The 27,398-nt window shown below is 41.1% G+C and overlaps 1 protein-coding gene across 2 annotated transcripts; it reads right to left on the bottom strand.

Annotated features, from left to right (window-relative positions):
* Positions 1-843: 843 nt before the first annotated feature.
* Positions 844-26,963, bottom strand: slc6a2 (solute carrier family 6 member 2). Of its 2 annotated transcripts, none has more exons than XM_076286956.1 (15): positions 26,864-26,963; positions 25,929-26,417; positions 24,914-25,045; positions 24,428-24,656; positions 13,215-13,353; positions 12,316-12,450; positions 12,050-12,153; positions 10,145-10,269; positions 9,555-9,667; positions 8,912-9,040; positions 7,126-7,225; positions 6,237-6,337; positions 4,305-4,472; positions 3,808-3,879; positions 844-3,306 (listed from the first exon to the last, which is right to left on the bottom strand). In XM_076286956.1, exons 2-15 carry the CDS (start codon positions 26,227-26,229, stop codon positions 3,283-3,285), a joined length of 1,872 nt encoding a protein of 623 aa, XP_076143071.1. In that variant the 5' UTR covers positions 26,230-26,417; positions 26,864-26,963; the 3' UTR covers positions 844-3,282. The 2 variants fall into 2 exon arrangements, with proteins under 2 accessions (XP_076143071.1, XP_076143072.1); XM_076286957.1 differs by having other exon boundaries at positions 26,888-26,963.
* Positions 26,964-27,398: the final 435 nt, after the last annotated feature.

Genomic DNA, 27,398 nt, shown 5'->3' with positions numbered 1-27,398 from the left:
TTTGGAAACATTATTTTAAGGTATAAAAAACTCTTTGGTGTTGCTTTAAGTGGCATGCTAGGATCCCAAACCTGCTGACCCGCTAGTGGCATGCATGCTAGGATACTGTACCTGCTGACCCCGCTATAAGTGGCATGCTAGGATCCCATACCTGCTGACCCGCTAGTGGTGTGCTAGGATCCCATACCTGCTGACCCGCTAGTGGCGTGCTAGGATCCAATACCTGCTGACTGTAAACCCTGATGACAGCAGCACAGCTATAGCATGGGGGCCAGGGATGGGATGGTATAAAGGGGAGGGGGGTGACATGGAGTGAGGACTGATACAATGGCGAAAGTGACCGAGGTCAGAACGGCACTGTCAGCCTGGGCTGGAATGGAAAGCCTCTGGTCAGCACAAGCCAACACAAAATAAATGTTCGCAGCCTATTATTTCATTGAAGTGAAAGGTGTGTTTGTGTGTGCGCATATGTGTCTGTTTGTCTGTCTGTCAGTGACTACTGCTTTTGTGGGCTGCTTTTATGGGAAATTATTTGGATGGAGGCCTGTGAACGTTGAAGAGGCAGCACATTCAGACAGTTTGTTCTCATTTACTGTTGGAAAGAACAGTGATTCCTCTGTTCGTGTTTGTTTCGTCTCGTTTAAGATCAGCTGAAGATTGGTGATCCTCTCTTGACTGTCAACACTCAGTGAAGTTGGCGGATTAAATCCCTCAAGTACTCTGAAAGATTAAGTCAATCAACAAAGGCTTTGGCCTTCTTTCTAGCCTACGCCTTCCAAAATAATTAAATTGTGTCGTGCCAAGTTGCAGTTTTCCTTAATGAATGACTTTTCCACGTCTGTGTGTGAGTGTGTAGAAGAAACTCTTTATTGTAGTAGTGTGAATAATTGGATTTGTCTTTAATAGATAGTTGCTTTGCATGTTTAACAGAACAATGTGGTGTACATAGTCGGAGTTCAGTAATACCAGGGCAGATTCAGCTACATTCTTGCAATAGAAGAGATCCTGGCTTACACTGAAGAATACATTTCTGAATACTGTTTTTTTGTCTTACATCGAACACCATGAATTAACAGTTTACACTAACGTTTAAAATACTTTACATTCACGGCTCCTTATAAACAATTTGATAAATACAAGATTAGATATATAACAAAAGAATATGTATATATACTTTCTTTAACTCACAATATCTTAAATTTATTTATGTGTGGCTTATTTCCTACTATGCACTGTTTACAATGTGATGTTCAGATTTCATTTTATAATTTCCTTCTAATAAATAATAATAATAGTATAAAACAACATTAAAGATTATACATTTGGATACTTAAAAAATGAAGTAAAAAAAATCTGCAAATTATGCAAAGTATCATATTTTCTGCTGAACAGGACAATCTTACACATGACAAAACAGTGGTTATGACTGTCATTTTCTAAAAGATCCGCAGTCGTGTTACACACATACAATACATATAGCAATAGCACACGCACACACTCACGCACAAACACCCGCACATTATAGAGGAAAATCTTTTGCAACTGCACTTTACATTGCAGCTGTAATACGTGGACCACGATGGAGTGGCAACCCTTGACATGGGCCGATGATCTTATACTGCCAGATAATTAAAGAACAAAACAGAAAATCATTGTGGAGTCCTCAACATTATCACTTGTAAACCAAAGTTTAGAGTTTCTTTATGAAAAAAGACTAGTTGTGGCCCTCGATTTGGTATGTAAAACAGAATCAAACTGACTGATGCAAATCCGCATCCCACCATTGCCTGAAATTGGCATGCTGTCCACAGAAACACTAAACTAAAGAAGCACTTTTTGATGGGAGCTCCTTTCAAGTTCTGGATCTGTTTTCTCAAGTAACCCTCACTGCCACTCTCCCATCAGATCAAGGACCGACCTCTAATGCTACTAAAACAGTAAATTCAAAGTATTTGAATTATGATAACAGGCTTCTCAGGAGAAGCAAAACTGACAAAAGTCATAATACACCATTGGATGATGGTTAAGCAAAAATAAAGAGAGATGACTCTTCATAAGAGAGACAGAGCCTAGCCCTCTTAAAAAACCTTCGTAAAGTAATATATATCTTTGGAACTGAATAGTGCCAATATGATCTGTTCCCTTTTATTCGAGATAAATGATACGCTTTCTACACAACATCTACATGGCCAATATGAACTCTATGCTGAGTTGTAATCTTAGTTCACAAAATGGCACACACTGCCCCTACAATAACATGCTTTTCAGGGCAGAAGACCAGGAGGATGTTTGTCATAAAGACACGTTTATCCCCATCTTTGTGAAATAACTAAGTAGTAGTGAAAGTAGTATTTGAAGTGTCTAGCTTGATAAGGCACTGACACAGTCGAGCTCCTTTGATGAATACTGTAGTAATCCTGGGGGTTCCCTAGCAATTGCCTTCATACAGTGGTGAGGATCTATTTTACAACTTCACTGAAACAATGAGTTTACATATTCCATCATAACACTTAAATGGTTGGTTCCATTTAAAATATGTTTAATGCCAGTGTTTTATATATAAAAAGAATGGTTATGCTATTTGGTGTGGGAATGATTATGTTCTGACAAATATTTAATTTTTTTATAAGCAAATAGATTTTTGGTTGCCGGTTTTAGAAGGGAGACTCAAGGAAGGGTCTGTTTCTAGTTGCCTTTTCAGTCACAGACAGCAGGAGGGCTAAGCCGTCTATAAGGGTCTCCCAAAAAATCTACATCTACAGATTGAATTGCTTCCCTATGCCACACACAACGAGTCGAGGACTGTTTGACATGACTGATATTGTTGTGGGTTTTCGTCATATTAAGCAAACAGTAACAAATGCCCAAAAATAAAAATATATAAAAAATCAGAAACATATAACAAAAAGTATGATAAAAAAAATTGGTTTAGTGAATAAAATACCTGTAGATTCCCAGCATGATTTGTATATGAGAACTATGAGGTTTGAGTTAAGATTTCATCGAGGAAAAGGGGGTGGGGGGTGGTGTTGGGTGGCAAAGCAAGAACACAGACAGAACGTTTTATTTTGCGCACTTAAAAGTAGCGACAGCCATTGAACAGTGATGGAGCGGACGGTGCGTTGTGCTGAACACAGAGAAGCAGATGCCTCACCCTGTCCACCCCACCGGCGGAGGCCTCTCCTCCCCCCACAAGCCAGCAGCAGACCCTCCTGCAGAGTGCATCACCTTCTCTAGCCACATCCTGCCAGTTGACTTTGGACACAGCGGACGGTGGTTCCATCAAATGGCAAGCCAGTGTTTGAGCTGAAACATAAAGGTCCATTGACATTTCACATTGTATGGCAGTTTTTGAAGATAAATTTGCTTAAGACAGCTCAAGCTTAAGTGTCATGGTATCATGGGTATATGCCATACGTTTGGATCTCAAAAACAGCAAGACAATTATGTACAGGCTACTTAGATTAGTGTTTTGCAATCTCATATGAAAAAGGAATTTTCCAGTTGTGTCTTGTCCCTGTTTCACTTCTGCTGACACAACTGAATTCACCACCTTTACCCAGGATTATCTTAAAAATTCTTGTCAGAACAGGAAAACATGCATGACAACGGTATCAAAAGTGTAAGACTGAATGTACCTAATTTATATTCTTTAGCCTGAGCGTAATCTGAAACTGCAGCGCTAGTTTAAAACTAGCAAGTTTCAACGTAAAGTTTAAAACACCTTACACCTAAATTTACAGTACAATCAAACGCACACTCGACTAGTGCAACCAACTGGTGGCCATTTGATTTCATGCCTCTCACCGTAAACTGTCTGACATTCCCCTCTTTCACCAGGTGCTGTTCATGCTCTGGGGTCACACAGTAGGCTATCCTCTACAAGAACAAAAACCCATTACAGAAACAAGTTAACATGGCTGCAAAAGCAATATTGAATATGTATATGTTCGGCTCCAGTTAAAATCCAGCAGTTATTTGTGAGATTATGGCAACACGCACACACAGACACACATGCACACACACACACACACACACACAAACACACACACACACACACATACACATACACACACATAAATACAAAATCAACCAGGGAAATCTGCTTGTACAAAATGTGATATGGACCCTTTCAAGAGAGTTCCATTATCAGCATCATAGTTGGCCCCACAAGACTTCCTTTTTAACATTCCATATGTTATCTTAATGCAGAGGAAGTAGATTGGGGCCCAAATAGAACGTTCAAGCATTGTTTTTGTTTACCTTGTTGAAAGGGTCTATAAAAGTCCATAAAACATTCTTACCTCTTTGAAGCTCCCTGGAACACTAAGGAACTTATAAATGGCGTAGAGGGGTACAAACATCATAGATGACATGGCTATACTCCAGCCCACCACATTGGACCACCACGGAAATGTGTAGTCATCGTGTTTTAAGCCAGTAGATGTGACGATACTCGCAATGACCACGAACTGCAGAAGAAAATGTAAACAAAGAAAAACATTTAAACAGTTAATGTAGCCGTTTAAAATCAACATCTTTGTCAATGTATCCTTCAGACTACCACTTTGATTGAACTTCTTCCCTACTGCATTAACCTTTAATACTAATGAAATCAGGCTTGGGTATCGTTTGGGTTTTGTACGATGCCGGTGCTAAATCGATACTTTCAAAACTTTAGCGGTGCTTGAATGGGGGCTGAACCAATGCCTATGGTTGATTAAATTGCTTTTTTGATGGATAAGATGAAATTGAATATGAAATTCCATTGAGGATTAAACAAATTACAACCAATCATATGAACATATATCTGGTATAGAAAAATAAGTCCAGATGTTGTGGCCAAAATTGAATTCAAATATTCAAAAACTTGTGTGCAGTATTTGCATGTCTGGTCTACTTTCTGGGTATGCATTTATGTGGCAAGTAGTTAAGAACTACCCTAGTCCAACTTAAAAGAGCCCTGATCAAAAAGCAATTTTATGTAGTCAGTTTACATCACGTAAGTGAGATCATCTCACATGTGCAATCCCTTTCCCTTTCAGTTATTTAACCATTTAGCATACCACTTTAGCATACCACTTTAGCATACCACTTTTCAGATTGTAACAATGTATTATTTTGGACAGTGAGTGATACTACTATAGCATAGCAATTTATGTCTTGATATTGGTACTTTTGATATCATTATAATTACAGCCTTGTATTGATTGCGCTGAAGATATGTTGCAGTCTGCTGCAAACAATAGACATTTTATGGCTTAAATAAATACAGCATTAACATCTAGCAACATATTGATAAGCTAGCAAGCTAAATTAAACAGCAATACATGGGCTTCCTGGGAGCTTCCTGGATTGAGTAGGGCCATCTCAAAATTTCGCCTCAGAATTTTGACTTATTTTTAGACTGTTTTTTTTTTTTTTCAGGTGATCGAAATGGAACAATAACAATTTAGAACACCAGAGGGCAGATGAAAATAAACAGCTGAGCTCAGGATCCGCCTTGTTATTTGCCTTTCATGTTGGCACTGGTGCCATCTTGGGCACAGTACAGTCTCGGTACCCAACCCTAAATCAGATACTAAGGTTACTCCAGGAGGGCTACATCAATCCCTTGCCAGTTCCCCTTAACTTCAAAGTGAATATCAGAGGCCAACATATTTCAGTCTACTCAAGAAAACCTTAGGAATATCAAAAAGGTGAAAAAATATTTTGAGTGATGTCTAGGGATAAAATTTTCATTTTTTTGCTTTGCAAGACCTTACGTGAATCGGAAGCATGCATTAATCAGATTATGCATTATGCAGTTATCCATGTGATTTACCCCTGAGTATGTTCTGAATGAAGACCTTTGTTATGCACAAATGATAGGCATGTGTTCCTCTGCCCATCTGCTGAAGCAAGGTGCTTGCAATGCTATCAATGTGAACAATTGTACAAAATGTGCATGCTTTTTTGACATTCTATCAAACTGCCATTTGGTAGTTTTTATTAAATATATTTCTGTAAATTCATCAGAAATTGACTGTTTTTTTTGCATCTGTGCCCGTCTTTTAGAGTGTTAAATACATATACATAATGTATTTAGATACACATCGGTGCCACATTAGTGCCATGATGTCACATGTTGTTGACTCCACCTGATTTCCCCGACCATGGATTACTGTACCTCTTTACACCCCCCACCTCCCCCTCACACACACACACACCCAACACCCCCAACATCCTCTCCTCACCAGCAGAAAGGCCGGACTGACAAACTTCCAGCAGATCCTCCAGTAGAGACCTGGCTTGAAGCCCATCATGCGCTCGATATCCTCACTGAATCTGTCCACGCCTGAGGGGTAAACAAACAACAAGGGGTCCAGGCGTCATTTCCCTGAATGCCAGAGAGCCTTGGGAAAAGCACACTAAACACTTTCCAGCGTACTGTACCCTCGCTCTTGTGATTGCTCTTGTCTGTGCTTGATATCATCAGAACACTGTGTCACGACTTTCAAAAATTCTCATAAAGATCTTAAGAATCAGGACGTGCCATCATATTTTACGGAAAAACAGTCAGTTTAGTCCACTACTGTGTTTGTGTTTGTGTGTGTGTGTGTGTGTGTGTGTGTGTGTGTGTGTGTATGTGTGTGTGTGTGTGTGAGAGAAGTAGTCTGTGTGTATGCCATTGCTTTCCTGCTTGCACACATTGGCCTCCGTGTGTGCTTTCATCCAAAGGGCTTAGTTTGTGGTGAAATAAGGCGGGGGGGGGGGGGGCTTCTCCTCATCTCTCCTCTGCTCTATCAGAAATGCCAGCTGTAGCTTGGGGGCTCCGCTGTGACAGAGCCACAGGGCCGTGCGTGGGGCAAGAGCCCGGAGGGGGCCATGGAGAGGCAGGTTGGGCACCACTTGAGAGCCCAGATCAAGACCTGTGGCTGCTGGCATGAGCCATTAAAAGTCAAGGCTCTCAAGCAGCCATCTCAGCCTGCGTGTAGCTAAGTAAAAGAGACTAGGAGCGCAGAGCATAAAATGCTAGCAGTACAGTAAAGGCAGGGAATGACAATCGGGGTGGTCAGCTAGCATGATGGCATGAAACTAGGGGCTAAATATCAAACGGTGACAAAGGCAGAGGGTAGACCCTACCGTAAAACCATGAGACACCGATGGCCTCGATCAGTACTCCGAACAGGATGGAGGTCCCGGCAGCATACTTATCAAGCAGGGTGAACACGTAGATCCCTCCCTGCAGAGCAGAGAGATCTTAAAAGGCAGCAGTTCTTGGGCAACATCAATAAACAATCACATGGACCATTAACACGGAAGGGAAAACATTGGATTCTGATTACCCCGAGGTGAGGCTTTAAGGGCGAAAGTACGCCTCTGCAGCCGCAGATTTTTGTGCAGTGCAGATGTGTGCATGCATGGGTGCCTCCAAAGTATGCCAATCAAAAGAGTCAATGTGCACAAGTGTATATAGACACAGAATTACGTGGAGACCATGTCTGCAGAGATATAGTTTCCACTCAAGTGACCTGCAGGCAGGCCACTCTAGTGAACTAGTCATAGTGTCAAGTGTACTGCCTAGCAATGATTTATGGACTAAGTAAAATGTCAACATAACATATTGACGTGCTATTGAAAAACTTTTTTTTAATTTTTTTAACCACTAGGCAGGACAAGACAGTGCTGTGTGAGTTTAAGCCCTGTTAAAATGTGTTGTTTGTCCTGATGCAAAGTATTGCATAGAATCAAATTAATGCTTTAGTTCACAATATCAAACAGGACATGAAGGCATCAAGTCATCAAGTTTGCGGTCAAGCATCAAGTTTGAAATTTTGAACATTCCAAAAAGTATTTTCTGAAAGCATGTAGGGTTTACAGGTATAACATTCATAACACACAATGAAAACAGGGAATGATTTTAGAAAACCAATAAGGCCCTGAAGCTCAGACTAGGCTATACTATGAATCCGTGGGCAAAATGGATAGAGCTTGAGGCGAAGTAGATTTCTATCTTGGATATTCACAAAATTGCCTTTCCTCTCTGGCTCTATTGCTCAGTTAATACACTGACATCACGGTAGAACTGCACCGATCTGACGGTGAGTGCAGATAATTACTTCTTTCCACATTTGACCTCCTTTTTGGTGCCATCTACTGATACCACAATACTCGCTGTACTACTGAGATCTATTTACTCAGATACACTCACTTCTTACCAGTGTGATAAAAATCATACATGTAGATGTGAAAAGGACAGAGATCAGGTGTCACTGAGCTACCAACAAATCATTAAAGGAAGAAGGGTCATTACAGTGAGCTCAACACTATAGCCATATGCAGTGGGGTCTCCACACTTTTTTAAATATCTGTCTGTCTCTCCTGAACTTGCCTGGTGGAGAGAAAATCTTAAAGGGGTTTAATGGTCCTTAAGGGTGATGCATTGTACAGCAGAGCTATAGAACTTGCCTGGTGAAGAGGAAATCTTAAAGGGGTTTAATGCTCCTTGAGGGTGCAAGTGATGCATTGTGAAGCAAAGCTACAGCATATAGAGAAAGAAAACACAGTGCAAACCACCCAGTGTGTCACTCACTGATATTCCAACCCTTTTATTGGAAGGTTTCTCTTTTCCTGGAAGTAGAAATCTGGCTTGCACTGACTTAATTAGTTAGGCCTCCTAGAATGCAGAGTGTAATGTGGGGCAGGCAAATCCTACATTTGTTCAACCACATAATAGTGCTGCATTGTAGGTTACTTAAGAAACACTTCGGTGAACCATCACTCTTAGAGTTGTCTGTTGTTTGGACTATTTTGTGGTGTGTTCTGTGTTTTTTTTTTGGAAATTACCGTAAAGAAACAAAAGAGCTGACAAAATAGCTGACTAGAGATGATACACCCTGTTCCGTGGAGAGGGGGGGGGCACACTTACATTGGTAATACAGAGTAAGGCAATCAGGAAAGTTCCAAAAGCTGTGGCAAAAGTGAACAACTTGCGGTTCCTCTTAAGTATTTTGAAGTCATCGGAAAGGCCAGTGATGACTGCTTCCATGCCTCCCATCTACAAGAGACGAAGTGAACATAGGATTATTACACGCAAACACTGTCATAACACCCCACTTTTAGAGATAGTTATTTTTACGAGCACAAGTGTTAGACGTCAAGTTAGATCTGATGGCTGTGCCAAGGCTGTTTGAAATGTGCTTCTCTTGTGTGGATTTGCTCATCTTGTTTCTCCTCCATGTGCCTTGGATGTAAAAAAAGCCCCAAAGGAAAATGTTTTCTGTTCTGCTAGCTGTTGCACAATATTTCAGGGCCTGCTGCTGTTACCCTGCAGGACTTCTTACATCACTCACTAACACACACATTCTAATTCCACGAGCAGGTGTGTGTGAGAGACCAAAAAGTGTTTGTAGCCTAAGTGAGAGAATGATGGCAAAGGAAAGTCACATTTGAGTTCCACAACCTTGGCCAGTGGGGACACACACAGTATCTGAGACAACATCAAAGTAATATGGGATCAGTTGATATATTGCTAATAGCCGTTGTGATGTGTAGGCGGGAGTGAAACTTACTGAACTGTCAATGCCAAGGGTGAGGAGCATGATGAAGAATATAATGGCCCACAGGGTAGACAGGGGGAGAGTGGATATGGCCTCTGGGTAGATGATAAACACCAATCCTGGCCCTGTGGAGAGATGCACCTCAGCTTTATAAAAACAACTTAAGCAGTAAAGTCAGATAAAGCAGTAAAGTCAGCAAAGTAAAAAAAAAAACACAGAGAACGACACAGAAAGGGAAAAATAAGGTAAAACAAAACAAGGAAGAAGAATGTCTTCTATTTTTGTGTTTCAAAGGCAAATGTTTATAGTATTGTGGGGTTTGGGGGTTAGGGGAAGGGCGACACATGAAACACTTATATTATATTATTATATTTTGAGGCGAGCGCTAATCCTTTAGATTAATTTCTGCCACTGTGTTTGTCACAATCAATATCTAACAAGTCGTTGTAGGGAGAAGAACGTGGTCATTCTGGCATATGCTGGAGTGAAGGGGCACCACATCCAGTGGTGCTGGGGAGACAGTGAAGGTGGGCCAGTTGGATTAAACATTTTAAATATTACATACAGAGAATGAGATTGGGCGTCTGAATAAAAACACACACCGTCCGTGGCCACTTCTTTGATGTCCACGCCGTGTTTCTGTGCCATGTAGCCCAGCACTGAGAAGATGGCGAACCCTGAGAAGAAGCTGGTGACGCAGTTCACGGTGCTGGTCAGGAGAGCATCCCTGCGTAGAACACACAAAAGGAACACACAAATGCCCAGTAGTGTTAAGGGTAGTGTGTGCATCATTCAGGAAATAAAAATGCCAGATCACAGTATCATGGACAAGATGTTTCACGGCACAGTTGCTGAGGGAATAACAGATTGGATATATTCAACTTCATCTTTTTTTCCAGTTGTCTGACTGGATTGTAGCTTAGAGCCTGCTGTGTTGATATAAAACAGTCATAAATCAGTTTGTTTCATGTTTTTATTGAAACCTTGTCTTGGCTTGCTTCAAGCATCACATTGGATTGTCTAAAAAAAAAAGTGTGAGCGTAGTTTCTTTTTTGTTTGCAAACCCCCAGTGATTTTTTTCTGAAACCAAAGGGGAAATCAGGTTAACGAGGAGCTAGTCCTTCACCCCCTACCACGAGCCTTCACATCCAATTATAAGCACAGACTCTAGCTTCGCAGGCCGTCTCTGGATTAAGAGAGTGCAATGCCGCATTGACCTTGTCTGGCCCTGGGTGGATGTTGAAATCCATCCTCCCCGACTACTTAATGGCGCTCCTTCAGTGGCTCACTGGGGCCACTTCTGATGCACGTGACCCGAGAGGCACGTGAGTCGGGGGTTTTGACTGAAAGTGATCCGTAATTATCCAAACATTCAGCTGATTTACAGTGTCATGTGTCTATTTGGAATGTGTGGAGAAACAGTAAAAACTACAGGAGATGCTCTTCATGTTCTCTCACTCACTCTGGCCCTTTGAGAGAAGCCCGTCAGCTCTGAAACAGTTCTTTGTTTCTGTCTGTCTTTCCCAGCCGTCTCTAGGCAAAGACAATTATCTGTCCCAGTAGAGCTGTTTGTCACCAATCATATATAACCCGAAGCTATTTTCCTTTCCATATTGCAGTTTACCTGCACAGATGGCAAGACAAAAAGCACCTTTGATCATCACAAAGGACTTTCTTTGTTTTGGATACCCCACACTCCAGTGCAGGTCTTTCATTTTACGATGGATCTACACTGTAGATTCTACAGTATGCATTTGATGAACCGTGAGAGTATGTTACTGCCTGTGTTCAATTTTGCAAATTGACTGACAGTACCGGTGACCCCACAGCCAAGCTGTGCCTGAGTTCAGAGAGATTATCACTATGCTGTGCCTGCTATTTTTCACAAGCACATCTGGACTACTTAATATCCACATTAACCTGTTCAGCTTGATAAGAAACAGCAGGCCGCCCACGCTAATTACCAGTACTGAGCTGCTTCAGGAAGTATCTCGTCATGATATGCAAAGGAGAAGAGAAGAAGCGTCCCATTGTTTAAGTCAATAATGTTGCAGCTGTTTTTGGTGTTATGAAATATATAAAAGTATAAAAAAATAAATAATATAATGTAAATAGAAATAAAAATAAAATATGTACTAGAGCTCACTTATGTTTTTTAAAATAGAAGACACACATAACAACAAAGCTGGAGGTTTTTCCTTAATTTTTAGGCTACTTATCTTCATTACTTTATTGTTTGAGAGCCAAATTAAGAGATGTACCATCAGAATTTCTCAGGTTCTGAAATGGGAAATAAGGCCTCTCATTTTAGCTAGCTTCCTATGTGCAGTCCTTTGCAGTTAGCAAGGCTCAGTTGAGATACTACAAAACAATATAAAAAATGTTTCTCTTTTTTCATAAAATTATAGGTTTGGTTACCTTATTTATTTATACCAACAAGCTTCCTTACTGTGTAGTTAAAAATAGTTGATTATTTGATATACCCATGTTTACAAACAATATCTTACCTGTAACAGTTGTTGTCAAATTTGTTATAACTGGCAAATGCAATGAGAACTCCAAATCCTGCCCCCAAGGAGTAAAATATCTGAGTTGCAGCATCAATCCAGACCTACACCAGAATGAACACCAGGATAGAAGCAAAATGGTTAGTAATTCTCATTGTTTAATGTATGCCTCAACTTATTCCAAAGTCACATTTTACCATTCTATAAAATATTGTTCATATTTTACAACACTGTCCCAAAGAATTTAAGAAAAGGGAAAGTCTTACCGATGGTTTTTCTAACATCTTGAGGTCGATATGGAGGTAGCTATTGATGCCATTCATGGCCCCAGGTAGAGTAATGCCACGAATCAACAGCACAAACAGCACCACGTAGGGCATAGTGGCTGTGACATACACCACCTGGAAACAAGTATGAACAGGCATCTACTGAAAGGTAATACCATTAACCACACTGATGTACCAGTAAGCAATATTATTCAGAGGGGTAAAAATATTACAATTCTCCACTTGGATACTGAGTCAGTCATACAAGCATATCAGTATATACTTAGCCTGACATCTATATGGACAATATATAGACAGTCTTTTCACGTGTCTGGATATTTTTTACTGCTATGAGCACTCATCTTATATATAAGTATAACTATATATACTCTTTTGATCCTGTGAGGGAAATTTGGTCTCTGCATTTATCCCAATCTGTGAATTAGTGAAACACACTGCACACAGTGAACACACAGTGAGGTGAAGCACACACTAATCCCGGCGCAGTGAGCTGCCTGCAACAACAGCGGCGCTCGGGGAGCAGTGGGGGGTTGGGTGCCTTGCTCAAGGGCACTTCAGCCGTGGCCTACAGGTCAGGGTTCGAACCGGCAACCCTCCGGTTACAAGTCCGAAGTGCTAACCTTCTTGATGGTGCAGCCGGTTTAATTATTTTTTCAAACAATATTGGACTTCTCACATTAGAATCTAATGCTACAATCTCCCAATGACATGAAACAACAGCAACCCACGCCCTCCATAAGTCTGTAGCAGCACAAACCCCATGCATACTGTTCAGGGAGTTCACCTAAAGTACAAAGGAGTTTCTCCCTGAGCAACACTCTCCTCCGTGCCAAAGGCTGAATAATTTTTAATCCCCCCCCCCTCCCGTTGTACTCTACCTTTCCTGAGGACTTGACCCCCTTCCACAAGCTGAAGTAGAGGATGAAGACCACCACCACTAGGCACACAACGAGCTCCCAGCGTGGAGTTCCCAGGTCATGGATTCCTCGGCTCTGATAACTGCGAAGGACACCTCGCCTGCAGAACAAAAAACACGGGTGGTGTTAAGATTGGGTAACTGCGTTTTGTTCTTTACTGAGAACATCCAGATTTTCTTTGGAAGGACCGAACTCTGGGCCATGAAACAGGTTTACTCTACAACATGTTTTCTGTGAGTACGTTTATACAAATGGATAAGCAGCTCCATTTGAAATCAATTGGACATGCACAGATTTCACAAATTTCATATTCATCAAAATATTTTTGTCACAATTTAGGACAATGTATTATACACAAGTCAGACTACCAACCGTCATACACTTTCACACATTTATATGATTGAGTAGGTGTTAATTGCATATGTCAGGAAAATATGGATATTTATCAATATGCCAAAATATTTACTCTGGCAAGACAGAATGTTTTTGAATAATTTGTCGGCTTGAAGCACTTTTCCAGCCAAAGCAGTCTCAACAAACACCACCTAAGGCTGATAAAAGCCACCTGTTTAGTTCATATCTACAGCTTTCACAGTAACGGTGCAACTGTTGGACACTATTTTACATTATGTCTGACAGTTCTTGTGCAGGAGCTTTTTCAAACTTCTGTATGTTCTTCAGATAGAATATGTGCTATTCCCCTCAGCAAATTCAGTATAAACAAGCCATCTTTCTATTTTGTACATTTTAACAACTGAAATGCTGAAGTAATAATAAACAACAACATGATGGTATCTGTGTCTACTAATAATTTAGCCAGGGAATATTTATAACCTCATGAAATTCTTGTGGCCTATCTACCTTGCCTCCATTAAGCTCCTGTAGTGATTGAATGAAGGGTCAAAGGTTTAGTCATTTTATGGTGACATAAATTTAAGATCTTAGTGATCCTTGGGTGATAGATGGAGTCTCATCTTTCCTGCAATAAATATGGCTTCTCCTCAGTGATGTTTGCCAGGCCACTGCAGAGAATTTCAAGGCAACACCCTGCAACAACACACTGTGAGTGAACTCCCTAGACATTATCATTATATATATATAATTATAGACAACTTTTTAATACCGTGGCTCTTCACAACCACAGGCTCATCTGTTGTCTCTGGCATATACCGGTAAACATTTTAGCCTATTTTGGGGTGTTTGAGAAAAAAATGTCTTAAGCTATTATTATGTTGGATCCTCTCACACGAGTTACCTCTGTAATATCCCAACACTGAATCCGAAAGCTGAGAAAAAGAGAAAGCCTTTGTTTTTTCTGGTCCCTCAAGTTTGTCAGTGGAGTGCCTCTGCTCTGTTCAAAGTTAAGAGTCTTCCTATGATCAAATATTTCCACAATTTGGTCTGGTCATAGCAAACATCTGAATTATCTCTGGAAACATCTGTATTGTCATATGACTCTGAGTGTGCATGTCAGTAAACAGAAAACTTTCTAGAAGGTTTTGAACCCACACCAGACAGCTCATCTCTCAAATCACAGTGAAACCCACCAGCCCAGGGCTGAACAACATAAACCTCATGTTGAGAGCTCCACAGTCTCCCTCATACCACAGCCCACTGTAACAGTATATCCAGAGTCTTATCCAGAGTCTTATCCTCTTTAAAATGCGAAGCTGAGCTGTTTTGAACAGTCCCTCTCTCCAAAGCCAAGCCTTGAAACTCAACCTATTTGTTTAAGTGCAGCTGTTGAGGAAGCGTGTTACTTGACCGTCGGAGTGACACAGCCTAACATCTCCTCTCCCCATCCATTAATAGTTTCCCCATGAATGTGCCTAGCTGCGAGAGCTTAACACACCGTCTCGGTGATGGAGCGTGGTGATATAGTGGGCATTCCATTTAGATCTGATGAGCAGTGGAGTTACATAATGTTCCACGGTTCTGGAGACATTGAGCAGACTAGAAACACACACGCCATGAGATCTAAGCTTTCACACACGCCATGAGATCTAAGCTTTGGAGGAGCTGGTGGTTTAGCAGTCCAGCAGCCCCCCCCCCCCCCCCCTTCCCCGCCAAAAAAAAAGTTTTTTTTTTTTTTTTTCAACAAAAGGTTTCAGTTTCTCCCATCTTGATAATAACGTCACAGCTGTGAAGTCTAAAGGAAACGAGATAGATAACAGGCAATTGTAGATCGAGAGAACAGGAAACTCAAGGAACACTAGCCCTCCTGCCAAAAACAGATCCTTGCATCACATCATATCTTATCTGATATCTGCCCTATAAAGTGCATCCCATAGGACCTCAGTGTCACAGTGCCACAGTATGTGTCCCTCTCATCTCCCTCTACAAGAGGTCTTCTGGAGCTCCTCTTAGGTAATGTTTTGTTTGTTGTTGCTGACTGAAGCCATTATTTAAGTAATGTGTCACCATTAAAGTTCAGCCTTGATCTGAATAAGGGGGTGGAGGTGCACAGGGGCTTCATGGAAAGGCCGCACATTGCCTTTAAAATATTCTCACACTGACAGGAGAGCGATCCATTGTTATTGCAGTGTGATTTGTTTTTTAAGACACAGGTTAATGTGATCACAAGCCTGTTTGTTACACGAATTACAGACACTATCAATTTCCACAAAAGTGGCTTCTAATAGGACCAATCTTTTCTAATTCTGTACAAATGGTGATTGTAATGAAAGCCATCCATCATCCATCCACTAGCCATTCATAAAATCACACACAGATGCTTCAGCATGTAAAGAAGAACATTGTTTCTTTGTTTTAATCTCACAGAGCAGGACTTGTTTAAGTGGTCCTTGTGCAATCCCTGTGCACTGATTATATGGGCAGATTTATATTTTAACTAAGTGGTATAAGCAGCTTATTGGCTGGTAAAATTGAACTCATTTGTTCATGTTTCACTCTGCCCACGAGGCCGAAGCTGTCAGTTCGTGTTGGTTTGTAAGACTATAGGAAACCATGCCATGCCTACCAACCATGCCATGCTGAACATTTTGTTCTGAGCGTGTTGCGCCCTGATGCCTGAGATCTTAAGGGAAGTGAGAACAGTAGCTCATCACACATACTCCTAAGAACCTGCTGCAGATGATACTTGCTTATAGACCCTTTCAACAAGGTAATCAAAAACAATGCTTGAACATTCTATTTGGGCCCCAATCTACTTCCTCTGCATTAAGATAACATATGGAATGTTAAAAAGGAAGTCTTGTGGGGCCAACTATGATGCTGATAATGAAAATTCCATGAAAGGGTCTATTGAAAGGCTCCCTTCCTTAAGCATACAGCAACTTGTCATGCTTGCAGGTCTTTGTGGAAATATTAACAACTCAATTGTCCAAGGCAGCAGACAAAAGTACAAAAAAGTAACACTACAACTATAAACGTATTAGTGTGAACAATAGAGGTCCCCAAACACATTCCCCAAAAGGCTTCAGCAAAAAGACAAAGCATGACTCTGAGTGGATCCCTTTCCCTTTCTCCCTTTTTTCACCGTTTATTTGGCGAGCACCTTTACCAGGGGGGTGATAAATATGAATTACAATCTCAAATCCGCACCTGGCATTGCTCCAAGCATTGGAATAAGAGAGTGTGAGCGCTGCGTTCTGGAGGATAACACCTCCAAGAAAAAGCCTGTACCTCCAGATGGTCTCAATCAACATGGTCATTATGAATGTCAGGCTTAGGACATCTGTCTGAGAACAATACAAGCAACACGTTGCCACTTTTGATGCGTGCCTAAGTCACCGAAAAACAAAAACATATGGAATCAGACCTATTGGTGAGTCAATAATCTGTCAATAATCTCATAAAACTCTAAATCCCTTGTTGAATTAAGTATCTCAAAACTCCACATGCAGTTTTCTCCTCTTCTACCATACTTTTGGACACCACGTTCACATGTGAGGTCTGCCAGGAGGTTCAGTTAATCAACCAATTGTTTCTCCCTCACAGGCACCTGGCTGTCTATCTGACAGTCTACTCATCACATAATATGTTGCTCTTGACAGATCAGCTCCCACAGCGAAAGATTATTCCGTCGTTGTGTAGTTCTGTCCAGATAATGGGAGGAGACCCTCTGGACAGTTGCTTAGTCCAACCCTTAATCCAGATCTTCCTCAGGTCTGGGAAATAATGTTTCACACATAACCAGACGGAATAATTTTCACACACAATGCATATTCAACATGCTCTGGAAACCACTGGGGATCCCTCAGTAATATATCATTAGTAGGTAGATTGTATTCCTTTTCATGAGACACTGTGGGATAAGCTAATACTGTGGATAAACTGCTGATCACACATACGTCTTCCATAGTGATTAGAGAAGTTCTGTTGGAGTGACAGCATCCATAATTTATGAATCTATTCATGAGACTATGATTCGCTTCTATTCTCGCTGAGGGGAGTCTCCTGTGAAGATTCACAGGTGGTGGTCAAGGGAACTGGCAAGACAGCAAAGCTATAGCTGCCAACAGACTGTACATGGGCAAACTACGCTAACACACACACACACACACACATACACACACACACACACACACACAACCCAACACTCTATGAAACACTTATCTTCCATGTCTACTAAATACCAAAACAATAAGCAAATGATTCACATGAGCTATTTACTAGCTTGCAGTTCAGTGGTTTTAGACATCAGTGATTTAACCAAAACATTTACATAAAAATGGCATTCGCCATAATTGAAGTCTCCCAGACAACACTTGAGTTACATAATAAGGTACATAATAATGAAGTACTATGAAACATGAGCAGCTTGCATGCATTGCTGTAATGCATGTGTGGCTTCTTCTTAAAGCAACACCAAAGAGTTTTTTGCACCTCAAAATAATGTTTCCAAAATCGTTTCAGTGGTTCATCAACTTGTAACAGGGTGAACGGCACTCCTGCATTCGCTTTGCGGCCCTCTATCGGCTATAACCGCACTATGTAAGTTTGCCAGATTGGGTAGCGGGTCTGTAGTTCGATGGAATGAGACATAAGAAACTACAAATTTGACTTGCATCTGATGTCGCAATACATCGTACTTTCATAAATCGTGCAACATATTCTACCTTGTCTGTGGACATCGTTATTTGCAAAGCCAGTGCTGGATAAACAAATAGCGTGCTTGCGACAGAGGGAAAGTTCTTTGGTGTTGCTTTAATATACTTTTGTAAACAGCAGAATCACAACATAATGTGATTAAACTATAGGTCAGCTGTGAGCCAAACTGTGTAACTTGAGAGAATTCATGAACTCAGTCCTACACAGTTGGCAACTGTACCACGTTTTCTTCCTCTCTGTGGCCCACAGACCATAAATGCTGGGCACACGCATAGAGAAACTATTGCTTTATCATAAGCAGAAACATACACTGAAAAAACAACCATCACCAACAGCAACGGCATGTTACATAATCGATGTATTGGAAACACATTTCAAGTGCATCAACATTCCCAGTCTGTGTCTGAGAACATCAGATTGGATAGAACATGGTAATACTGGAAAATATTTTGTCCTTTATGTCCTCTTTCTCTCTCTATCTCTATCTCTCTCTCTCTTCACACACACACACACACACACACACACACACGTGACAGCACACTAATAGGGTGTTACTGTAAGCAGTACCTGTGATTTACGTTCTGTGGTTTTCAGACTTTCTAGTGAATACAAGGATGGACGTTACTTTTAAAAAAATATTGTTATCTTTAAAATAATGAATTTGAGCACTGACTACAATACTCAAATATAGACTAATTGCTTTGAAGAGTGCAGATGAAAGAGGACCAAATAAATGTTGTAAATGAGAATTAAAAGCCTAAATTAGTTATGAAGACAGATCAAACTATGTCAGGAAAATAATTGTGAAGGTATGCACACCAAATTTCAAAATCTTAACTTAAAGAAGAACTGTGCATTTTTTTTTTTTACCTTAACTGAACAGCTTCGGAGTAATTTTTTCGGGTTGAATAGTGGCTGTCTCACTTCCCCCTAGCGCCTGTGGGCAGAAAACCACCCTTGCAACTTTGAGCCGGCAGCCTCAGAGACAGAAAGTCTCGCAGCCTCGCGATGTAACAAATTGCTTTACTGCACTACACACATACACACCAGGCACCGGCTAGAACAAGGTAGCGATGGAGTTTCTCGGACGTTCGTCATGACAGAGCCAGCGGAAAGAAGCAGAAAGCGAGGAAGGAAAGAGGAAACGGCAGACTGACCGAGCGAGGAGTGTCGTAAATCATATACTCTGAAGCTGTAGGGGGAGCTCTGCAGAGAAACCTGCGAGCAAAAAGTGAGAAAACAGCGAAGAAATTGCCAAAACTGCATAGTTTTTCTTTAAGCATACCTTGAGATATTGAAATTATATTATATATATATATATTCACTAGGTGGCGCCACTCCATAAATGAGTAGAAACGAGTAAGGGCAATGCATCTCCTAGAATTCATTAAAATGTCTGAATTTTTGGCAAAAAGTTTTTAAGTTATTGCCCAAAGAAAGCTATCAGCCTACCTCTCTTCAGTGGGGGGACACAAACCTATCAGTCATGGGGGGATACAAGAATACCTTGTGCCATGTACATTGGTGAAGTACTGCAAGAAGAATGGGAGCAAACAAAAAACATAGCAGTGGTCATATAACTAAGTGGCATTGTTGGGGTAAGCAGGGCCCAGTCGCCTGGGCCCCCTGCACCTCATTAAGAGCTGCTGCTGTTGTGAGGCTGTGGAATGAATCCATCTGACTTCAGGGCTTGAGTGACACCCGCTGTGCTCTAGTGAGCCCTAGCTGCACTAGGACACTAACGGCCAGCCAGTGATATGACACTAATGAGCACGCATGAGGGGAGTCTGCGCCTGTCCTTGCAACAAGGCAGGGCGCCACTGATCGATGAACAGAGTGCGATAACCCTCCGTGGAAAATGGTGGCCGCAGCCACATGTTTTTCTAAGGCGGAGGACAAGAGATGAGATGACAAATCAGTGTGTCTACTCTGTATTGAGGGGGAGGCCCACTTCCCCCAAGGAGTGGAAGCTAGGCGGCGCGTGGGAGTTCATGCCAAGGGTACTCCTGAGGGGATTTAGGAGAGGCCAGCGTTTCGGCTGTGCAGGTTTGTTAGTCCTCTGCTTTTGGTAGCAGTGTGTCAATCATTGGTGCACAGTTGCTAACGGTGTGCCACTGAGTTGTAGTTGGAAGCTACTATGTTTATCTCTCACTCTGTTATTACTTTATAACTCTCTGAGCTCCCTAGATGTTTCCCTAAGCAAAGAAACTTTCCGTCTGGAAAGTGAAAGAGTTTTCTAGTACAGATGTAAACAGTGGAACGTTTACCAGAACACTTTGTTAGAATACAACTCAGTTCCACAAGGGTGTCCTTGGATAGTGACTAATCTAAAAACAACACATTGTCAGGAAAATAACTTTTGAACAGTTTGATTTGTTGTTACAAAATGTTTTATTATTAATCTACTGAAAATAGAAGTGAACTGTTTACTAGACACTTTTAAGTTAGCTTCACAGCCAGGGTACATTATACATCTAAGCGCTTTACTTAACTAAACACATCTATTGGTTAAGAATCTGGATGATCTAAATGTCCACCCTTTATTAGATGATACAGCTAATTCTTGACCAACCATAAGCAACAGTTCAGCGTTAATAGAATTCATAAGAACATAGGTTCTTCTTACATCATATACTAATGGGTGTACAAGCTGTAACCCTAAAAAACTCTGTAACCCTAAAAAACCCTAAAAAATCACTGACTTATCAAATGACACTGCCATCTTAGGTTTCATGAGGAAGGACAGCACAATTTCAGAGTATTATTGAGAAATTAATCGCCTGGTGTGATGATAACCATCTGGAGGTGAATATCAAAAAGACCTAGAGTTTAGCCCTATAGGACTGGTGGACGTACAGGCCTGTGGTCATCAACAACGAATCTCCCAGATCTCTCCCAGATGATGTGGTGCTTTTATTGATACTGTAAGTCACTCACTTAGAGCATGTATGTTGAAATTCTCTGTAGCAGACTGCAATCATGTCTGCAGATCTTGCAACGACTTTTTTAGATGGTGTTCAAAATGTATGTCTTTTAGTCTTTTATCGGGTGGTCTTTGTGTGCCTGAATGGTTGGTGACCTCTCTGTGCAACTGATGAATTTAAAACTAGTTTGACTACGTAGAAGATAAGAGGAGTAACACAGCATCCACCGTATCTACATGTGAACAGCACTTTGTAACTTTGTTTTGAAAAGTGCTATATAAATAAAGATTATTATTATTATTATTATTATTATTATTATTATTATTATTAAGGCTAGTCATGAAAATAATAGGCTCATTCGACTTGATGCGCAGATATGGCTAAATGTGATTCATTCTGGACTAAACTAAATGAATGCTTGCATTGTGCAAAATTCTAGCAAGGATCACATTCAGCCAGGTCTGCACAGGGTTGCATGAAGCTGAATGAGCCTAATAACTTAGCCATCCCTCAACTTGCAGCCATATACCATCTACTGCCATCAGGGAGAAGGTTTAAAACATTACATTGTCCTTTGCATAGATCTAATAAAATGTTAATCCTATACTTCAGTAAAACCTTTAAGTGGCAGCAGGTGTAATTAGGTGGAGTCCATGAGGAAACCACCAAACCTATTTTACTTATTCAATCAATGATTGCTAATTTTCCAGTTGTAATGGCTCTCTGTAATATTTCTGCATTATACTGTAAGTATTTGACATCACTGTGCTTTTGTTGTCATTTTAGTGTTTGTGTTGATGATCATGTTCTTATATATGTTTCTTGATCACTCTAAAAATGTCTTGCCTTGACTTTTCTTTTTGCTGAGTGTTTTTTTTTTTAATGTATTCAGCCTTTTTGTTTTCAGTATGTCTACAACATTGTACGTTCCCAACGTCTGAAGACTGACCGTTTCTAAAGTAATCCGTACAGAACCAAGAAGCCCGCGTGCCTCATTTGGTGTCAGCGAGTTTTTTTCCAATCATTCTTTTAAGCAGAGGAGTGAGGGAGTCTAGGGCTCAGGCCTTCACTTTTAAATAGAAAAGAACATAAACAGGATATGTAGGGCACATATACCTGTTTTAAAAGATCCCGTAACGTACAGTGGGAGGACATTTCAGCATGCCCTGTGCATAAACAGAATGTGCCTTGAATGCAGGAGAGAGGTCGGCAAGAATGTGGCACTTTTATCTCCGGCAGGACCGGCTATGACGTACCAGTCTCTGGGAGTTTTGTTTATGGCTGACGGTTTGCACATCAGCTGAGAGATAAGGCTCACGCATTGTCCTTCTTGTTTCACTGACTTCCTCAGGGCTGCAGAAGCAATCTTCACACAGACTCTGGGAGAGAGCTCCCTGACTTTGAAGTGCAAACGGGTGCCTTTTTTGGTGACTTCAAAAGCAGGAACTAAGCTTCTTTGCCTTTATGCACTAGTGCTATCGGTTATGAGTGGATTTAAAGAATATGTTGGGTGCAGCACAAAAGTTTTTAGTCATAGTGACCCAGTTAATGTGCCAACACATTGGTCATGTTTGCAGCTATGACTTCTGTTGCACATGCCTTCTATGTAACAAAGTCTACTGGACAGTTGTAAGTGAGAAGTTTTCCTCTTTTTCATTGTTCCTGTCCATAGTTAAACTTAAACTTATTAATGGCATCAACAACTCAATCTAAGATATGCCTAAAGGTGTAATAGACAGTAGAGTGGTGTTTATGGAATACTCAAACTGTGGTACTGAATGGGAAGCGATTGATGTCTCATCGAAATGAACATGCACATTATCAAAATATTTTTTATATACTCTTTTGATCCCGTGAGGGAAATTTGGTCTCTGCATTTATCCCAATCCGTGAATTAGTGAAACACACTCAGCACACAGTGAACACACACTAATCCCGGCGCAGTGAGCTGCCTGCAACAACAGCGGCGCTCGGGGAGCAGTGAGGGGTTAGGTGCCTTGCTCAAGGGCACTTCAGCCGTGCCTACTGGTCGGGTTCGAACCAGCAACCCTCTGGTTACAAGTCCGAAGCGCTAACCAGTAGGCCACGGCTGCCCCAATTACCATTTAATTACCATGCCAAGTTTTTTAGGTATTGAGTTTATGTCTTTGTGTAAAATATTGTGCCTTTGTACACCCTGAGGGAAAAAACAGGCAATTGTATTCTAATAATATATATATGTTTAGTAGTAATACATAATACATTTGTTATCAAACTCTTTCAGTGATCATTATGTGTAGATGAATCTTTGAGAATATGCACAGGCTTTCCACATCAGCATCCTCATTTTAGACAAACCAGCACATCTAGTACTGAATGAACACTGTCTCCCATGGACCCGAATCCTTGCGAATACAAATAAGTAGAAGTTAAAACAAGCAACACCGAGACAACTTCCTTTTGCTAAAAACATAAATGATACCATGCAAGAATAACAGACAGGAGGAAGAAACCAGGGAGGAAGGAGTCCTCATAATAAACTCACAATATGAAGCATCCTCAGCGGAGAGAGGACATGTGGAATCACAGGAGTGAGAAAGGGTGGTCTATATTATACATCCACAGAGAGCCCACGCTCATCTACACAATCATCCGCTCACAAATCTATTGCATTTCACTCTGGCTGACTCCCAACGGACCAAGATAGAATGAAATGCTGTCAAGCTATTTCTGGTCAAGCAGTTAGCACCCAGAATAATTCTTGCCATTGTGCTGTGCTGAAGCCCTTCACCAAATGTCAGACGTCACTGTCAAAGCGAGACAATTGGCAGTGACGACAACATATCTAAACAAGAGTAGGATGGAGGAAAGGGATGGTGTTAGCAGGTTTCGCAAGTTTACAGTGATTGGTGTTTCGGAATCTGGCGCTTGGGTCCTGAAATATATAACCTCTTGCAGGCTTTTGTTCTTTTGTATGTTTGATTGACTTGGTGTGTTTATGTGATGATTAAATCAAAGCTTTCAGGAAGAGTTCATTTTTGTAATTCAACACAATATTTAAAAATAGCAGGCAGGGGAGGATACTCCTTTTAGGAACAATCCTTTCTTTTCCTCAAGTGTACAGTGGATATTTCTTCAAAACCCTTCAATGATTTAAACAACTAGTGCATACAGGTTGTGCATACAGGTTGTACTTACTCGTAGAATTCAGCTGCCGGCGTGAGCTTGGATTTGGCGTAAGTCCCCGGGACAGAACCATTGAGGTACATTGAGTCTGTGCAGTTGGCACTGTTCCACGGATGTCCACAGTGTTGCCAAGGCAGTTCAGAGGTGCAGGATGAGAACAGATAGTATAGAGACCAGGCTATGATGACATTATAGTAGAAGCCCACATACAAGGCAATGAGGATGACAGTGTAGCCGACACCTAAAAAGACATAAAGAAACGCAATGTAGAGTTAAACTGCAGTGATACCCATGTACATATTAAGATAGGATAATACTGCACTGTTTGGCTTTCAATGGTCAAACCTAATGGTTTAGCTTTTAGTGGTACCTGCTAAATTATGCTTGTCATCACACCAGTTAATTTCTTCTGTGTAACACAACACTTCAAACCTTCTGAGGACACACTGCAAAAAAGTGCAGAGGAAGCTTTCTGGTAATGTGTGTTTAACACCTCACCTTTGAACACTGGGCAAATCTTCCACACTGTAGCGGCGCCTTGTCTGTTATACTGTCCCAGAGCGAGCTCCATGTAAAACAGAGGCATTCCGGCAATGAACAGGAAAAGAGTGTATGGGATCAAAAAGGCCCCTGGAGGGTGAATGAGGAAACAAATGATTTCAGAATTTTGCCAGACCGAGGTGCACGCACAAAAGAGGCAGAACTGCACAGTAACTGCATAACTACTGTGCTCCGCATCCCAGTAAGGGAACAAGACAAATAAAGTGACATTAAAGGTATATACACTTTATTTGCAGTGTACATTATATTTGGTCAAGTCTATCGGCATCCATATCAATTGAACATTTGGATATTCATTATATAAAGACTACAGTAAATGATTCAATACGTTTTCAATGTTTGAAGGATTTTGATTTTCAGCTGCCAATCAGTAACATCTTGAGTTGGAGACTGTCTGTGTGGAAGATTGTCAGAGAAGCAAGCCCTTTTATTCATTAAGAGGTTAAGAATTAGCACACAGTTGGAGTTAACACAAAACTAGGACATATGGTAAACATACTGATATGATAACATAGACTAACTCATATATGGCCAACTTATTTGCACCTAATGCTATGCACATTAAACTACGGTTCATTCATTGTCTGTCTTCAAACGAGCACTTAAATGTGTTCACTTTTGGTCAGGTTGGCACATAGTTATTATAGTTACTGTAGACGTCTCATTCGTTTATGTAACAGTTTCCTAACTTTGCGTGCAAATCCTCTTATCCTTTATTACACCAATATTTCTGGCGTATAAATTGTTGTTGCCACAATACCGGTACGGTGTTGTTCTTTTGACCCACATAAATAATTTGTGTGTTCAGGCTTTATTTCTACGACCATCTCATTATATAACTGGTACGCGTATTAATTACAGTTTTTTCTAGAGAATAATAGTGTTAATGCTAATAAACAGGTATTGGAACTTTTACGCAGGGTATTATCTAAATTGCATACACTCCACTCACCTCCGCCGTTTCTGTAGCACAGATAGGGGAATCTCCAAACATTGGCCAAGTCCACAGCAAAGCCAATGACCGACAAGAGAAAGTCTAATTTCTTGCCCCATGTTTCCCTGTTCACATCCCTTTCGGCGAGCGCAGATGGACAGTCACGGGGGGTTGGGGTTTCGATGATGGAGGAGTTGGTGTATTGGACCCCATTCTGATCCTTCACCAGGATTAGTTCAACTTCTTTCTTTTCCACATTGTACGGTTTCAAGGGGGCGACAGATGAGGACTTGTGCTCGGGCATGACTTGGATGTTCATCTTCTTGGCAACTTGAACCCCGGCGGCCTCGTGCTTTCACAGCCCCGAGGAAGAAGCAAAGTTGATGCGGGTGCCGCCGCCGCCGCTGCGCGCCCGGATGAAGATGATGCTAATGATGAGGAATCACTGTCTCCACTTAAGCAGTTAATTTCCTCGTGAACTGGAGTGGTGTCCGCCGCTTTCATCAGCTAAGGAGATTGATTAAGCATATTTAGATGAAACAAAAAAATCGTCATGTCATCATACAATAACTATTGGCGAAAGTCTTGTTGAATTTCCCCAAACACATCTTATTTGAAAAAAGAAAAACCGTCATAAATTGTAAATGTTTGCCCATTGAAATATATAGACTACTAAGTATCAACACGAGGTGAAAAGCAAAAGCGGAGGTTAAACAAGGTAGGCTACCCTATGCTAAAAACTTCTGAATCAGCAGCGCGTCTGTCCGCTGCAACTTTTCACGACTGTCGCCTCAGTGCGCTGCTTCAGCTCTGCTGATTAAGCTTGACGTTCAAACTTACCAGTTCTACTAAAACTAAAGAATAACATTGACAAAGCCGAGAATTAACAGAAGCACACTGGAGGTCTTGCAAGCATGGCGACATATAGCATGCCTTTAGCGCGTTGTAGTTACCACGAGTAGGAGAGAAATCCATACTTGTGAACCTGACGGTACCTCTCCATGACCCGCTTCTGTTGCTGTCCAGATGGGTGTGAGAGACTGCCCATTCTGATAGAACTTTAAGACTCGCCTTCCTAAAGGCTGGAGGCAAAGTAAATTGCGAGCATTTAAATCCACATCCTCTCCTTCCACGTGATATTTCATAATTTAACATTTTGATTTGCTTTCACCCAGAGTGCGCAGACCACTGCATCTGATAGACAGAAGCAAGTAGGAGCACAGTACTGTAGCTCTTGGCTACAGCAGTCTATGAGGCTGCTGGAATCTACGGTACAATGTCATATACACTGCTCATTTCACAAATATCTGAGATTTGGACTTCCCAAATACATGGTAGCAAAGACACAGCAAAAAGGCTATTTGTCAACATTTAATTCATCATCCAAGGGGCGCTAAAATGAAACTGGACGCAGTGCTTTGGTTTAGGGTGCACAATATTGTGCACAAATTGTCCAGCAGTAAACCACATGAAAATTCACAGGTAGGT

Source organism: Alosa pseudoharengus, unplaced genomic scaffold (assembly GCF_046254945.1).
Source record: "Alosa pseudoharengus isolate Yale_2024_CS ecotype anadromous, Long Island Sound unplaced genomic scaffold, YU_APseudo_1.1 YU_APseudo_1.1_scf_16, whole genome shotgun sequence".
Classification (NCBI taxonomy): domain Eukaryota; kingdom Metazoa; phylum Chordata; class Actinopteri; order Clupeiformes; family Clupeidae; genus Alosa; species Alosa pseudoharengus.
This window is presented reverse-complemented; position numbering and strand designations above follow the sequence as displayed.

What these genes read in the sequence shown, in the direction of transcription:
- slc6a2 (XM_076286956.1), bottom strand. Translation starts at nt 26,229, where the DNA reads ATGAACATCCAAGTCATGCCCGAGCACAAGTCCTCATCTGTCGCCCCC. An exon ending in TTTGACAACAACTGTTACAG is followed by an intron (nt 10,270 to 12,049) that starts GTAAGATATTGT and finishes TGTTCTACGCAG; the next exon opens with GGATGCTCTCCTGACCAGCA. An exon ending in CCTTACTCTGTATTACCAAT is followed by an intron (nt 7,226 to 8,911) that starts GTAAGTGTGCCC and finishes TCTGCTCTGCAG; the next exon opens with GGAGGGATCTACGTGTTCAC.